The 14839-nt window shown below is 43.1% G+C and overlaps 1 protein-coding gene across 1 annotated transcript in view; it reads left to right on the forward strand.

The window, feature by feature from the left end:
* The window catches only part of TM9SF2 (transmembrane 9 superfamily member 2), a 62904-nt gene that overhangs the window by 23766 nt on the left and 24299 nt on the right, over nt 1-14839 (forward strand). Inside the window, exons 6-9 of the mRNA XM_074963004.1 lie at nt 437-561; nt 1744-1855; nt 7872-7951; nt 8052-8160. Of these exons, the coding sequence (XP_074819105.1) occupies nt 437-561; nt 1744-1855; nt 7872-7951; nt 8052-8160 (426 nt within the window). The remainder of the gene's footprint in view (nt 1-436; nt 562-1743; nt 1856-7871; nt 7952-8051; nt 8161-14839) is intronic.

The following is a 14839-nucleotide window of genomic DNA, read 5'->3' on the forward strand; positions in this document are numbered from 1 at the left end:
TAAAAATATTTTGGTTGTGTGTTCTAAATTGCTGTCACAGGAGTTTATTTAGTTTGTGTTCCTGTATATAACCTCTTTGTAAAATTGGTCCACTTGGAAGTCCCAATAGTCCAATGTTTTTCTTCAGTTAAGATTCATTTGGGAATGGTGATCTGGATACTTCGTGTAAAGCTCACGTACTCTTGAAGTGCTCTGTGCAGTTCTTTAAGCTTTACTTCAGTACCTCCATTAAAAAGGTAACACAGGAAAAAGTGCTTGCTTATGTATTCCCACAACCCTCAATATACCTTGTAAGAGAATTTGGGGGCTTTTAACTTTGGCAGTATATCCCTTTAAAAAACAGTGAATACAATTCTGTATGAAATTCAGTTTTGAGCTTCTGTTTTTTAAATTGTAGAATAGTCATATCTTTTGTTTCTTGTATTTTGGTCCATAGGCAGAGTTTCGTGAAGAAGATACCTTTTACATATTCAACCATGTAGATATTAAGATATTCTACCATGTTGTAGAAAAGGAGGCGGTAGGAGCAAGACTAGTAGCTGCTAAACTTGAACCGAAAAGGTGAGTGCATTTAAAATGGATTTTAAAAATTACTTGTTAAACAAATGATTTAGGGCTTATAACAAGAGCTAAGTCAGTGCTCTAGTCCAGTTTGTGTTTAAAACTGGGCTTGTTAAACTTTGAAATCCATAGCAAATCCTGTGGTTGATACTCAGGAAACTTATTCCACATCGTGGACCTGTTATAGGTGCAGGACGTGTTTGTGTGTGTATATATATATATATCGTTCAAATTTGGCTTTCCTGGTAACCAAGGTGACCTGACCTAGTGTGTTTTAACTGACTTAGTGTCATTCTACTGACAAGGAACCTTAATCTGCTATTTCTGTCTCCAGTGTATTGAAGATATCTGATGGTAGTGGTATACTCCCAGTGTGGGATTCTCCATTTGCCAGTTGGTGGTGGGGGGTGGAGCGAGGTGGCATTTTATTGTATGATTGAACACATTACCCCTGCCCTGGATGCTGGTGAATCAGTATAGTTCAACTTTTGACATCATAAGTGTTAGATATTCTAATATAGTGGTGCCTCCTCTAAACTAGTTTAAATTTCCTGTTTTCTATGAACAGCAGTATGAAGAAGCATGTATTTCAATTCTGTGACCCTCCGACAACTTAGTGTTCTCTTCTCCTCCTTCTTCCCATGGTGTATTTTTGTTGCTTTCCTTTTCCCTGTTAATATAATGGAGCTTGCTGCCTTGTAGGTCAAATCCTAAAAAATTTTTTTTTGTTTTTGTTTTTTGTTCTGGGCCACCTAGCTGTTTTGACAGCAAAGTTAGGAAGTCCTATCTTGTACAACATAACTAAGTGACCTTTTCTTTCTATTTTCTATTCAGAAAAATAAAATGTTTTGTAAACCTTACTCTTTCACAGAGTGTAGGTTAAAGAAATGATGGCTTGTAATCTTAAAACTTTTGAATCAATTTAGCAAAACAGTTTTTAGGTAGTAAAAAGTACCACACTTGTGTATGTATATACTTGCTCCTTGCATCTGCTGTAACTTTTTTTTTTAATTTGGTTTAAAATCTGATTCGAAAGAAGAATCCTAAATGAGGTTGATAATTGAATGTCTTTAAAATTACAAAATATGTAACGTTAAATGAATGTTCTTGTAAGACTGTTGCTAATTAGATTAAATTTATAACAAGTTACATAAATATCTGTGTATATTTTTCTTCCCACAGCTTCAAACATACACATATAGATAACCCTGACTGCTCAGGACCACCTATGGGTATAAGTAACAAGGCTAATGGGGAGATCAAAATTGCTTACACATATTCAGTTAGCTTTCAGGTGAGTGTTTGTTTTCTGTTTTGGAGGCCTCACTCAGGTTGCTTACAATGATATTTTAGGAGCTCTAAAAGATGAGTGTCTAAAATTACTGCAAAATATTATCAGGCTCTTTTTAATAGCATGGTTCAAAAATAAAACTCCTTTCAGATTAGGATCTTGTGGTCTTTCATTGAGATTTTCATAGCTGACATGGGGATTTAGCTACCCAACTCCCATTAATTTAAATGGGGATTGAGAACTAAAAGTGTGGCAGATATGTCAGGGCTGATGGTTCTCTTCTCCAGCTAGCTCTTAGGTCAGGTCTATACTACGGGGTTAAGTCGACCTAAGTTACACAACTCCAGTGACATGAATAATGTAGCTGAAGTCGACGTAGCTTCGGTCGACTTACTGCAGTGTCTGTGCTGCACTGGGTTGACGGGAGAGCGATTGGCGGTCGATTTTAGCAGTTCTTCACTAGACCCGCTGAATTGATCCCCGGTGGATCGATCGCTGCAGCGTTGATTCACGGTAAGTGTAGACAAGCCCTTAGTTTTCTTTCCTCCCATGCCTTTTCTCACATGTATAACTACAAAGAATCAGGCAACTATTTTGTGTTACCTCTGCTCTCCTTTTGAGAGCACAAGCCCAGCCACAGAAATGCCCTTGATGGGGGCAGGGTGATGGCGTAAGATATGGCTTTTGATGTAACCTATTGAAGGAAGGTTCCTCAAAGTATTGGAATGTAAAGGATTTCTAAGGTCCCTCTTATTGTGGTGTGTAAGAGCTAATAAAATAGAGAGGGGTTGCTGGGAAGACTGGAGATCATCCTTATCTTCACATATTAATCACCTTAAGTAGGCACTTGTCAAGTTTCATTTTTCTAGCCTTAAATTCCTCTGTTTGGACTCTTCCCAAATGCATACACCTTTATGCATTCAAATGGGCAACTATCACTGTCATGCTGTGGATATCTATTTTAGAATCTTGAAAAAAATAAGAGGAAAATTTTAATTTTTGTATTTTCCGCTATTAATTTTTTTAACTAGCTATACCAAATTTATTCTAAGAGCAGCATAATACCTTGGTATATTACACCATTGCCCGATTGAACAAATGTGCTTGAACAAATTCCTTTAAAATTTACACAGCTTGTTGCAGGGTTTAGTTCCAATATGGTAAAATGAAGCTGTATATGAAAGTGAGTCCTTATTCTTTAAAATTTGGTTGAAACATGGGTTCTATACCCATTACACACACCATTTTCCACGAACTTCATGGAGATACATATATAATTAATATATATTAATAGTCTAATAATATTGTAGAAATACATGCTCTGTTAAATGGCCACGTTGGAAATAAAACCCAAGAGAACTCTGAAGATGAGGACGAACACTTGGCTTGTAAGAGTATAATATAAACAAAAGTATTGGATCACTCTCACCATATATGTAAACATTCTGATGTTCACTTGGTACAGACTATAAATGGACATTCAAACTGAAGTTGAAGTAAATTTTATGCTTATTGAAAAAACCTGAAAAACATATTTTCTCCTCTGTTCCCAAGGGTTTTAAACATTTGGCCAGGAATGCTTGATCGGAGCTGAAATTTAACATATAAAATTGTCAATGAGGCATTCGCAGACTTTTGCTGTTAGTATGGCTTCCCTTTTTTTGTGTTTTTTTTTTTTAAACAAAGGGGTTTTTTTAGTGTCAAGAGGCACATGTTTTGAACTCATTACAAATGGATAGTTTTAAGTTTTGTAGGATTAGTCCATAATACTGTTTCTGAAATGTTCAGTTCATTGTTGAAAAACTAACTGAGATGCTAATTACTTTGAAATTTGTAAGTGAGACAGGTAGATGTATCTGGTGTATTTTAAATACATACCATGGATTAAATAAGATTGGTCCCAAGACCGATCCATGAGGAACTCCACTACTAACCTGCTTCCAGCCTGGCAGTTCACCTTTCAGTATGACCATTATAGTATAACCAGTTCCTTATCCACTTTTCAGTTCTCCTATTAATCCCCATCTGATCCAGATAAAACACAATTTCCCATGTGGAACTGTATCAAATGCCTTACTGAAATCCAGGTAGATTAGATCTACTGCATTTCCTTTATCTAAAAAAATAAATCAGTTATCTTCTCATAGTAGGAGATCAGGTTGGTCTGGTGTGATCTACCTTTTGTAAAACCATGTTTACTTTATTCCAATTACCATTCATTTCTGTGTCCTGTGATAGGGTCAGGCCAGATGGCTACAGAAGGCAGATACATTGGTCCCAGATTAAGTAGGTCCCTGTTCCCAGGATAAGGTAACAGGGGCAGTTCCAGAACAAGCAGGAACTTGCTGGAACCAGTGAAGGCAGGCAGGCTAATTAGGACATCTGGAGCCAATTAAGAAGAAGCTGCTAGAATTGATTAGGACAGGCTGGCTAATCAGGGCACCTGGGTTTAAAAAGGACCTCCCTTCAGTTAGGGAGAGGCGCGTAAGGAGCTGGGAGTCAGAGGATGTGCTGCTGGAGGGCTGAGGAGTACAAGTGTTATCAGACACCAGGAGGAAGGTCCTGTGGTGAGGATAAAAAAGGTGTTGGGAGGAGGCCACAGGGAAGTAGCCTAGGGAGTTAAAGCTGTTACGTAACTGTTACAAGAGGCACTCTAGACAGCTACAATCCAAAAGGCCCTGGGCTGGAACCGGGAGTACAGGGCGGGCCCGGGTTCCCCCCAAACCTCCCAGACACAGGAGGAGTTGACCTGGACTTTGGGTTCCACCAGAGGGGAGGGTCTCTGGGCTGTTCCCCGACCCACATGGTGGATCAGCAGAGACTGTGGGGGTTGTTCGTCTCCTTTTCCCCATGCTGGCCAGTGATGAGGTTGTCTGAGCGAACGGCAGATTTGAGCCACAAAAGCGGCCAAACTGAGGGCTGCTGTGAATCTCTGAGGCGAGCAAATTCACCAGTAAGCACAGGACCCACCAAGGTAGAGGAGGAACTTTGTCACAATCCTTAACAACTTTCTCTTTCAAAATTTGTTCCAAGACTTTGCATGCAATTGAGGTCAAAGTAATTGGCCTGTAGTTTCCTGGGTCACTTTTTTCCCTTTCTTAAAAATAGGAACTATATTACCAATTCTCCATTCATAGGGTATGACCCCCAAGTGTATAGAGTCATTAAAAATCCATCCTAGGGTTTGCAATTTCATGTGCCAGTTCCTTTAATATTATTAATGGAGATTATCCAAGCCCCCTGAGTTAGTCCCATTAAGATGTTTGAGCTTGACTTCCACCTCAGATGTGATAATTTCTGTATCCATATCCTCATTCCCATTAGCCACTCTGTCACTACCTTCAAGATCTTAATTAATCTTACTGAAAACTGAGGCAAATTATTTGTTTAGGTGTTAGGCCATGCCTAGATTATCTTCAATCTCCACCCTGTCTTCAGTGGTTAGCAGTCCCACTTCTTTTCTTTTTATTTATGTGGCTATGGAACCTTTTACTGTTGGTTTTAATTGCCTTTGCAAGGTCCAACTCTGCTTGGCGTCTGATCATCATAATCTTGCCTTCATTCTCCCTCTCTAGGAACAGGCAGAATCCCACTGAAGATCACTTGAGCCTCCATTTCCTTAAGTGTTTTCCACAGCTTCCCTTGATACGTTCCAGAGAGAATTTAGCTGAATCATTTGTTCCCACATGAAGGACAATCAGTGGATTCTTTCCTGCTCCCATTAGGATCCTCTTCAGCCTCAGGTCCACATCCTGTATCTTAGCTCCTAGCAGATAGCACACCCTTCTGTTCGGATCAGCTCTGGTGACAGGCCTGTCTGTTCTTAGGGAGTCTGCAATCACATAGACCTGCCTTTTCCTGGTGATGGTGTGATTCTCCAGCCTTCCTCCCGTTCTTTCTGGCTGCAAGTTCTCTTCTCTTTTATTCTCCCTTGCAATCTTCTGCGAGTCGTCCTGTATCATGCTAGGGCCCTGAACTCTGGGTATCTCCATTGGCTCTTATAGAAATAGCTACTTGTGACGGTTTCCACCCTCCTCCAGGGTGCCACCTGGGGCTGCGGTACCATTGAGCTTGCTTGACCCACCAGCCTGGGTTCCTTTTCACCCTGTAATGCTGTGGCAAGCTGCAGACACGCTCCTGGTCTCACCTTTCACCAGCATACAGGTAGGGAGACACCCAGCTGCAGAAACACAGAGACTGAAATCAGCTCTACATGGGAAGGCTCAGCTAAGGATTTGCCTAGTACTCAAGTGCACACACCCATCTAGAGAATAAACCCAAAATTATACCGTCTTGCGCTGCACAGAGAACTATACAGTGCAAGCTCATGAAATTCGCCACCTCCCAAAGCGTGGAGGGGAATATACACAGCTTTCTGCCCCAAGTTAGAATTTCCACACACTAGTTTAACACCAAACAGAAGCAAGTTTATTAACGACAAAGGAGAGATTTTTAAGTAATTATAAGGGATAGCAAACCAATCAAAGATTACACAGCAAATAAAACAAAACACAATCTAAAATTAATATACTAAAGAAATTGGTTACAAGTAGCAAATTCACACCCTAAATGATGTTTTAGGCAGATTGCAGAGACTTGCTGGCAGCTTAAAACTCCAGATATTCCTTTCACAGACCAGACCCCTTCTAGCCTGGGCTCAGCTCTTTCCCCTCCCACCCCCAGCTCAATCTCTTTGTTCCTCAGATGTTTCCAGAAACCTTCTCTCTTGGGGAGGGAGTTAGTGATGAATGAACCATGATGATGTTGCTCCCCTGCCTTAAATAGTTCCTCCATATAGCGGGTATCCATTGTTTCCCAGTTTGATCCTCACCCTTGGTCAGTGGAAAAATACTAGTATTATCATGGAGTCCAGTACCAGGTGACTTGGTCACATGACCCTGCAGCCATAACTCAGAGACTGTTTATAGTGTCCCCAGGAAGACTTCTCAGTGGGTAATTAGTATCTTCAAAGGCCTATTGTTTTCACAAATGGCTCTTCCTAGCGAGACATCTAGACTGATTGCATTCTGCCTAGTGGGCTTTCCCCAGTTGTAAACAAATTTGCAATAGATGCCTAGACAATATTACTAACTTCAGATACCAAAATGATATGTGCATACAAATAGGATAATCGTATTCAGTAAATCATAACCTTTCCAATGATATATCAGATGCCTTATTTTGTATAAAATACATCATAATTATGCCATAATCATAACAATATCTCTATACAAATATGGGGACATAATACCACATCGCTCTTCTCTTCTTTGTCCTCCCACCTTCTGTTACTGCCTGCTGTGCCCCTTCTTCATTCTCCAACTCAGTAAACCTGTTCCTGAGCTCTATTTCTCCTTCACTTTGCTTGGTTCTCATAGTTACATGCTTTCACTAGCCACTTTCCTTACCCAGCAGTCTCCCCTCAGAGTTCTTCAGTCCAGCTTGCATCTGCAAGTCTTGACTTTTTTTTTTCTCTTCAGCCTTCTCCCTCACCTGCTCGAATCCCCTTCGAAACTCAATCACCGGCATCTCTAAAACTCAGGTCTTCTCTTCCATCAGCTCTGTCAAGTGGCACTTCATACAAACAAAGCTTTTTTCAGGTACCTGCTCTAGGATCATGTTCATCCCGCAGCTTCCACGTCTGGTCATCTTCATTTTCTCTTCCATTGCTTGGGTCACTACCACTGCTGCCTCTGTGTCTGTCCTAGCCTTCCCACTTAAAGTCCTCTCAAGGGGGAAACAAAGGAAAAAAACCAAACAAAACCCAAGCAACAAAACCTTGAATAGAAAAACAGGTGACTTTGTACTCGGAGCTATAAATTGAAGGTTGTATTGGTTATGGCTTGTTAGATAATTTATATAGCAACCTATGTTTTATATAGTTCTTTTCAAAAAGTGAAACTCTTTGATCCCCTGAGGACCTTATGGTGCTAAACATTCTATCAAAATGTTCAGATGAAGTTTATTAGGAAACACATTTGTTTTCTATGTACAAACTTACATAATGTTTCATTTTCAGGAAGAAGAAAAGATAAAATGGGCATCCAGATGGGATTACATTTTGGAATCTATGCCACACACCCATATTCAATGGTTTAGGTGAGTAGAAAGTTTTAGCCTTCAAATGCTATATACTGGACCGTTTTTTAGGAGCACTAGATGTTGGTTTTTGACAGAGGATTTTTTTTCTTTTATGTAGCATCATGAATTCCCTGGTGATTGTCCTTTTCCTATCTGGGATGGTAGCTATGATCATGTTAAGGACACTGCATAAAGACATTGCAAGATATAATCAAATGGATTCCACTGTAAGTCTGGCCTTTCTAAAAATCACTATTCTATGGCGGGGGTATGATGTAAATTTGTAGAGCTTGAATTTCTTCTATTGAGTGGGTAACTGCTGTGTTAATACCTGTCATTCTTGAATTCATGTGTTAGCTAGTGTTCTTCTAGATTTCTTGTGTGTGTGTGTATGTGTATAAGACTTTAAATAACATAGGCTCAGTCTTGAGGAATCATTTGCTGTTACAGCATTTGAGATTGGGGTTGGAACTTCCACTGCTCCAAGATACAATCTTGTAGATGAAAGTTAGGCCCTTCTCTGAGAGACTGCAGCTTGTTTGAGTCATGTTGCCTTCCTTGTAAATCTTATTTCTTCTTCTAGTGCTATTCCCTATGTATATTTCACACATGGGTATGCCTGCACGACATGTGCTGAGTCTGGAAGTTTTTCCAAGTAGTATCCGTTGACCCACACATGCACGGTATCTTTCCTCATGTTTCCAACCAAAAGTATAAGGGACCATGGTGACACCAATCCAGTTCCCTCTTACTGCCATGTGACCCGAGTTGGAATCCTGTCCTCATTCACTCTTCTTATCTGTATCCCTTATACAGTGGTGTCAGCAGTGCACCTTTAAGTATGAGCCATGGAGCGGAGCCATCAGCACTGAAGCCCAGGGACTCGGGTTACAGGGCTCCCCATGAGAGCAAGGGAGACCCTTGTAGGCATAAGGGCAGATCCCTGCAGTGCCAGATTGGGTGAGATGTCGCATATGGATCCCACAGAACTGGTGCCAAAGGTCTCCTGGCTGGAGAGTAAGGCAAAGGAGAAAAGGGATCTCATGATACCAGGGCACAAACAGGTTAACTCCATCCACTAGCATGGGCCTGGATGTACCATCAGTACTGCCTCAAATATATGGAGACTGGTCAGCTTCAATGGTCACACTGTGTCCCTCCAGTGTCTTGATGGGAACCCTGCAGACTGTGGCCATATGGAGACTTTTCTGGCATCAGAAGAGGTCTTCCTCCCTTTCCCGCAGTCTCCGCTTCTGTAGGGACCAGTGGTTCTCAGGGAGGTTCCTACCCTGAAAGATGAACCACTGTTGCAGGAGAGGCCCCTTGCCTGTCCATCAGGCAGGGGCCTCTTGGTACTGACAGTACCACTGTTTCCAAAGACATAAACATCATACTCGGAGGAGTCAGAGGAAATAGCCCCACTGATGTCTATGGTACAGTACAGGGTTGCTGCAGCTGTCTGTCTGAGCTCCCATCTGCCTGGCTGTGACACCACCCCCTCCCCCACAGTGACGCCTGGTATTGCTTCCTGTGGGGACCACTGTATCCAATGGATCCCTCTTTTGGACATACTGGGCCCCTGGGACCATTATAACAGGTGCCTGGCATCATTGCAAGAGTCCTACTGCGCTTCCTCTTCTTGCCAGCCAGTTCCATTGGTGTACGAGGAGGAAGCTGTTGGTAATGCTGGTTCCAGCCGGAGCTGCCTCATCGCTGGATAATGCTGTCATTCTCTTGCCATCCTGCCAGCCAAACGAGCACTGGCGATATCAAGATCTACTCCAGTGGGTGGCTGATTACCTACAAATTTCATTGGAGAAGGTACGGGACCCTCAACACCATCTCCAGGACATCTTACAGCCACAGGGACCATACAGGGTGGCCCTTCCCATAAATGAGGCCATACTGGAACTGACCAGAGCAGTTTGGCACACACCCGCATTGTATGTCCCAACCCTGAAGCGAGACGAGGGACTCTATATTTTGTGCTGGCCAAAGGGTCCAATTTCATCTTCACTCACCCTGTCCCTAATACACTGGTGGTGCAAGCAGCTGTAGAGAGAGCTCAGCAATACCCACAGAAGTTCCAACCAAATAAAGAGTTGGAGAGGCTGGATCTCCTGGACAGGAAGGTCTTCTCCTCCGCAGGCCTTTGTATAGCAAACTACCAGGTATTTAACTTTAATACCTACACCTGGCTGGTGGAGTTTAAGACAAACTTCCTGGGGAAGATCAGGTCCAGGTCCAGTTCCAGTCCCAGTCCTCGGTGGACGAGAGGAGGCTGGTGGCAAAGGTGGCTCTCCAGGTTGCAGTGGATACTGCGGTGATACTGTATCCCAGTCGTTGGCCACAAAGCTAGTTCTGCTCAGAGATTCTTGGTTCCTCTCTTGGGAAACCCAATGACTGGTCCAAACTACTATTCAGGACCTCTCTTTCAACAAGGCCAATCTGGTCAGTGACAGAATGGATCAGTCTCTGAATTCCCTAAGGACTCGAGATCCACCCTGTGGTTCTTGGGAATCTACACTCCAGCCCAGGGCCGTCCTTAAGATTTATGAGGCCCTACGCAGTATTAAACTGGTGTCCCTATGCCCGATGGCAGCCCAGCCTCGCATGTGTGTTTTAAATAAGGGTGGTCTTTTTGAAGGATTTATTTAAAAAACTGTCTGAAGATCCAAGCATTTAAGGCTAAAGATCAATACTCAGATTGTGCATCTAAAAATCTGTGCAAGGATTTTTTTAGAGATGTGCTTTTATAATCTTCAGTAACATACTAATGATGTATTTTTAAAGCAAATTTTAAACTAAGGTCCTGTAGACTAGCATGTTCTGAGTAAATATTACAATAATGCACAACTATTTTTGTCAGTAAATTCAGAAACTGACAGTATATACTTGGGGGTTAGCAAATGACTGTTAAATGGTTTCATTACCACTTGAATGGCTCTTCAACAGTTTGCGTTGTGCTAATAGGTCTGGTAGGCTGGAAGGCTTTTTCACTTTTAAGTTCTAAATCCCCTCAGAGGAAGACTCACCAGGCTGCAGCAGCCAGCTGTGGTGGGAGCCTGCAGGAAGGGTCAGAACAGGGATAGGAAGAGGCAGGAGGGTGGACACTTAGACCCAAGGGTGCCCCAAATTTTTGGGTGCCCTACACAGTTGTGTATGCGTAAGGATGGCCCTGCTCTGGCCCCCCCAGAGAAAACAACATAAAAAACCAGCTCTTCAGACCGTGGTCATCTTCCTCCTATCCCTCTTACTACCAAAGTCCACTGGAACCTCTTTGCAAGTGAGCAGGATCCCAGAGAGCCTGTTTCCCAGCTCCAACCACAACCATATCTTCCATGCACTCGCAGCCACTGGCCAAAAGCCACTTTTCACATATAGTCCGAGACCCAGGCACCACCACCAATGCCACCTACTTTGCCACACATTATCTTTGGCAACCGCTTCACCACCTTTGCTCACAGTTGGAGCAGGATCACCATGGACAGTTGGATTCTGGAGATTATCTATCACGGATACTCCATAGAGTTCCTTTCCTCCTCACAATCCTTCCTCCCTTCCCCAGGAACCCTTCCAACCCATTGATTCTTCAACAGAAGCAGACTCCCTACTCCTCGGAGGTGTGATAGACTCCTGCCTCAATACCAGGGAGGAGGGTTCTACTCCCCATATTTCCTCATCTTAGGGGAGAGGCCTATCTTGGACCTTTGACAGCTCAATATTTTCATCAGGAAGCTGAAATTCAGGATAATTACAGAGGCATCCATATTCCCCTTCCTTCAGAAGGGAGTGTGGTATGCATCTTTCATGTCTAGAACTGCAAATTTTCCATATAGACATTCAGCCATCACGAGGAAGTTCCTATGGTTCAGAATTGGACAGCAGCACTACCAGTTTAGTGTCCTCCCTTTTGGTATTGCAACAGCACTAAGGACTGTCATAAAGCTGTTTGCGGTAATAGTGACCCAGATGCGATATCAGGGACATAGTGTTCCCATACTGGATGACTGGCTTCTGGTAGGACAATCCCAACAAGAAGTTGTCTTCACAATAGTCTCTTCAGTGCCTCCTTTGGCTACTTAGGTGTTTGCATAAATGAAGAAAAGTCCATTTGTTGTCCACACAGACAACTGCATTTCATGGGAGTAAGGCTTGACTCTGTGGACAGATTTTATACTATGGGCATCCTGATCGCTCACATTACCCGTAAGCCCTGCACTGTGGTGTGTCAATTCCTTTCCCTCTGGGGCCATATGGCTGCATGCACCTATGTGTCACCTTTCTCCAAGCTTCACCTGCAATGCCTACAGTTCAGGCTCCATTTGACTTACGGGCCAACCAGTGACTTCGACGCCAGAATCACCATTCTCTCAAGAATTCTCACTTCTCTTGCTTGGTAGTCCAACTTGACCAATGTCATGGTGAGGACCCCATTCAGCCCTTCCATACCGAGGGCCACTTTAGTGACAGATGCTCCCCTTACAGTATGGAGTGCCCACTTGGACCGCCACAGAGCCCAAGATACATGGATCACACGGGAAGCCAGGCTTCACATAAATGTCCTGGAGCTCAGAGCACTCCACCTAGCCCTCAAGGCTTTCCTTCCTTCTCATATGTTCCCTCCACGTGCAAATCCTATTGGACACTATCACTATGGTGGTATATATATAAACAAGGAAGAGCGATATTTCATCCTCTCTGCTTGAAGTCAGATTGTGGAACTGGTGTGTAAGAAATCTGGTTACCATACAGCCCTCATACCTCCCCAGGTACTCAGAACAGACTGAGCAGAAGTCTGCATAGACAACAAATGGGAAATACACAACACAACATCTTTGTGCAGTGGTGTACTGTCCTATAGGATCTTTGTGTCCCAGACAGTTTCCCATGTGCTGCTCCAGGGGGCCATAGGCAGCGACTTCCAGGGCATATTATCCTGCTTCCCTGGATGGCCAAGCTCTGTTATGCCTTTTCCCTCCATTCCCCTCATACCTCTAATTCTCAGGAAGATTTGCCAAGACAGAGCCTCCATCATCCTTCTAGCACCCTGTTGGTCCTGACAGTGTTGGTTCTCTGATCTCCTATGGCTGTCTGCATGCCTACCCATCAGCATCCGCCCATTCCCCAGTTTTCTAACACAAGACCACAGGAGGCTCAGGCAGCCCAACCTGACCTCACTTTGCCTCATGGTCTGGTATTTGGATGGGTGTTGGACATAGAACACTTCTGCTCTGTCTAGGTCCAGGAGATCCTTAACCAAAGCAGGAATGAGTCAACTGGAACACGCTACCAGGCTAAATGGTGCCACTTCTCAGCTTGGGTGCACTGCCACCATCATTCCCTTGCCATGGTTTCAATTATTCTCGAATATCTTCTTGCCTTAAAAACATTGGGTTTAGCCCTGAGCTCTCTTTGTGTACCCCTAGCACCACCTTCCCCTGGCAGAGGAACACTCATTTTTATGCACCCAATGACAGTTTGCTTTATAAAGGGCTTGATCAGGACCTTCCCACCAGTCATAAAATCCATGCCCCACTGGGATCTTCACCTCGTCGTGTCAACTTTCATAGACCCGCCCTTTGAACCTACGGCACCATGTGCCATGACCTACCTCTGTGGTGTTCTTAGTAGATATCACTTTGGCCAGAAGGGCCAGTGAGCTTACGGCCATGATGGCAGGCCCTCCTTACACAGTATTCCACAAGGAGAAGGTCTCTCTCCAGCTACACCCCAAATTCCTCCCCAAAATTAGCTGATATGGAATTCAGACAATCAGTTCACTTGCCTGTATTTTTTTCCCAAAACCTCATGCCTCTCCTGGGTACAAGAAATTGCACTCCCTTGACAGCAGACATGCCCTGGCGTTCTACCTGTAGCAAACCAAACCCATTAGAAAGTCTCCAAGAGTCTTTGTCACCATAGCTGAAAGATTGAAGGGCCAAGCCATATTCTCACAGAGAATTGCTAAGTGGGTCTCAGGATGCATTCTAGAATGCTATAAGAGAGCAAACCTTCGCCCTCCTGGGAATGTTACAGTTCATTCCATGCGAGCACAAGCAGCCTCCATGGTATCCTTATTTGACGTCCCGCTACAAAACATTTGTAAAGCTGCAACTTGGCAATCTGTGTACACACTTTCGGCACATTACGCTGTGACTCAAGTGAGAGCTGTGAATGCAACAGTAGGAATGGCTGTATTACAAACAGCTCTGCTGCCAGCCTCCGCACCTAACTCCACACTGATCACTGCTTGCAAGTCACCCACGTGTGGAATACACATAGGAACTAGCACTTGAAGAGGCGGTTACTTACTGTAACTGGAGGCTCTTTAAGATGTGTGGTCCCTGTCTGTATTCCACTACCCACTATACTTTCCATCTGCTTTGGACTTGGTTACAATGCTCTAAGAAGAGGAATTGGAGTGGTGTCAACTTGCACGGCCTCTTATTCCCTTAGTTGGGAATACAAGGGAAGATAATGTGCATGGACGGGTCAACGGCCGCTTCTTGAAAAAACTTTCGGATTCATGCGTGTAATCCACATATGTACCCACCCAGATAAGAACTACACCTCTCGCAGGACCTTCAGTTACAATAAGTAACCTCTTTTATATAGGTGTCAGAGGACTCTTACCTTTGGACTCTTCCCTTTTGAATTATACATTTTTCTTTTCATGTTGCTGTGCACAACTTTTTTTAACCAAATAGCATATTTCCAGTCCAAATAATTCAATAACTCTATGGAAAACCATTAATTGGTAAAAACATTACTATAAAGAGTGTATATACTACCAAAAAAGTACAGAAATTAAATTTATTTTGAGATGCTTATATTTAAGATTAATTTACATAATTTGCTCTTGTTTTTAGGAATTTGCCTATTAAAAAATTTTAGATGAATTTT

The sequence above is a fragment of the Natator depressus genome, chromosome 1, assembly GCF_965152275.1.
Source record: "Natator depressus isolate rNatDep1 chromosome 1, rNatDep2.hap1, whole genome shotgun sequence".
Classification (NCBI taxonomy): Eukaryota; Metazoa; Chordata; order Testudines; family Cheloniidae; genus Natator; species Natator depressus.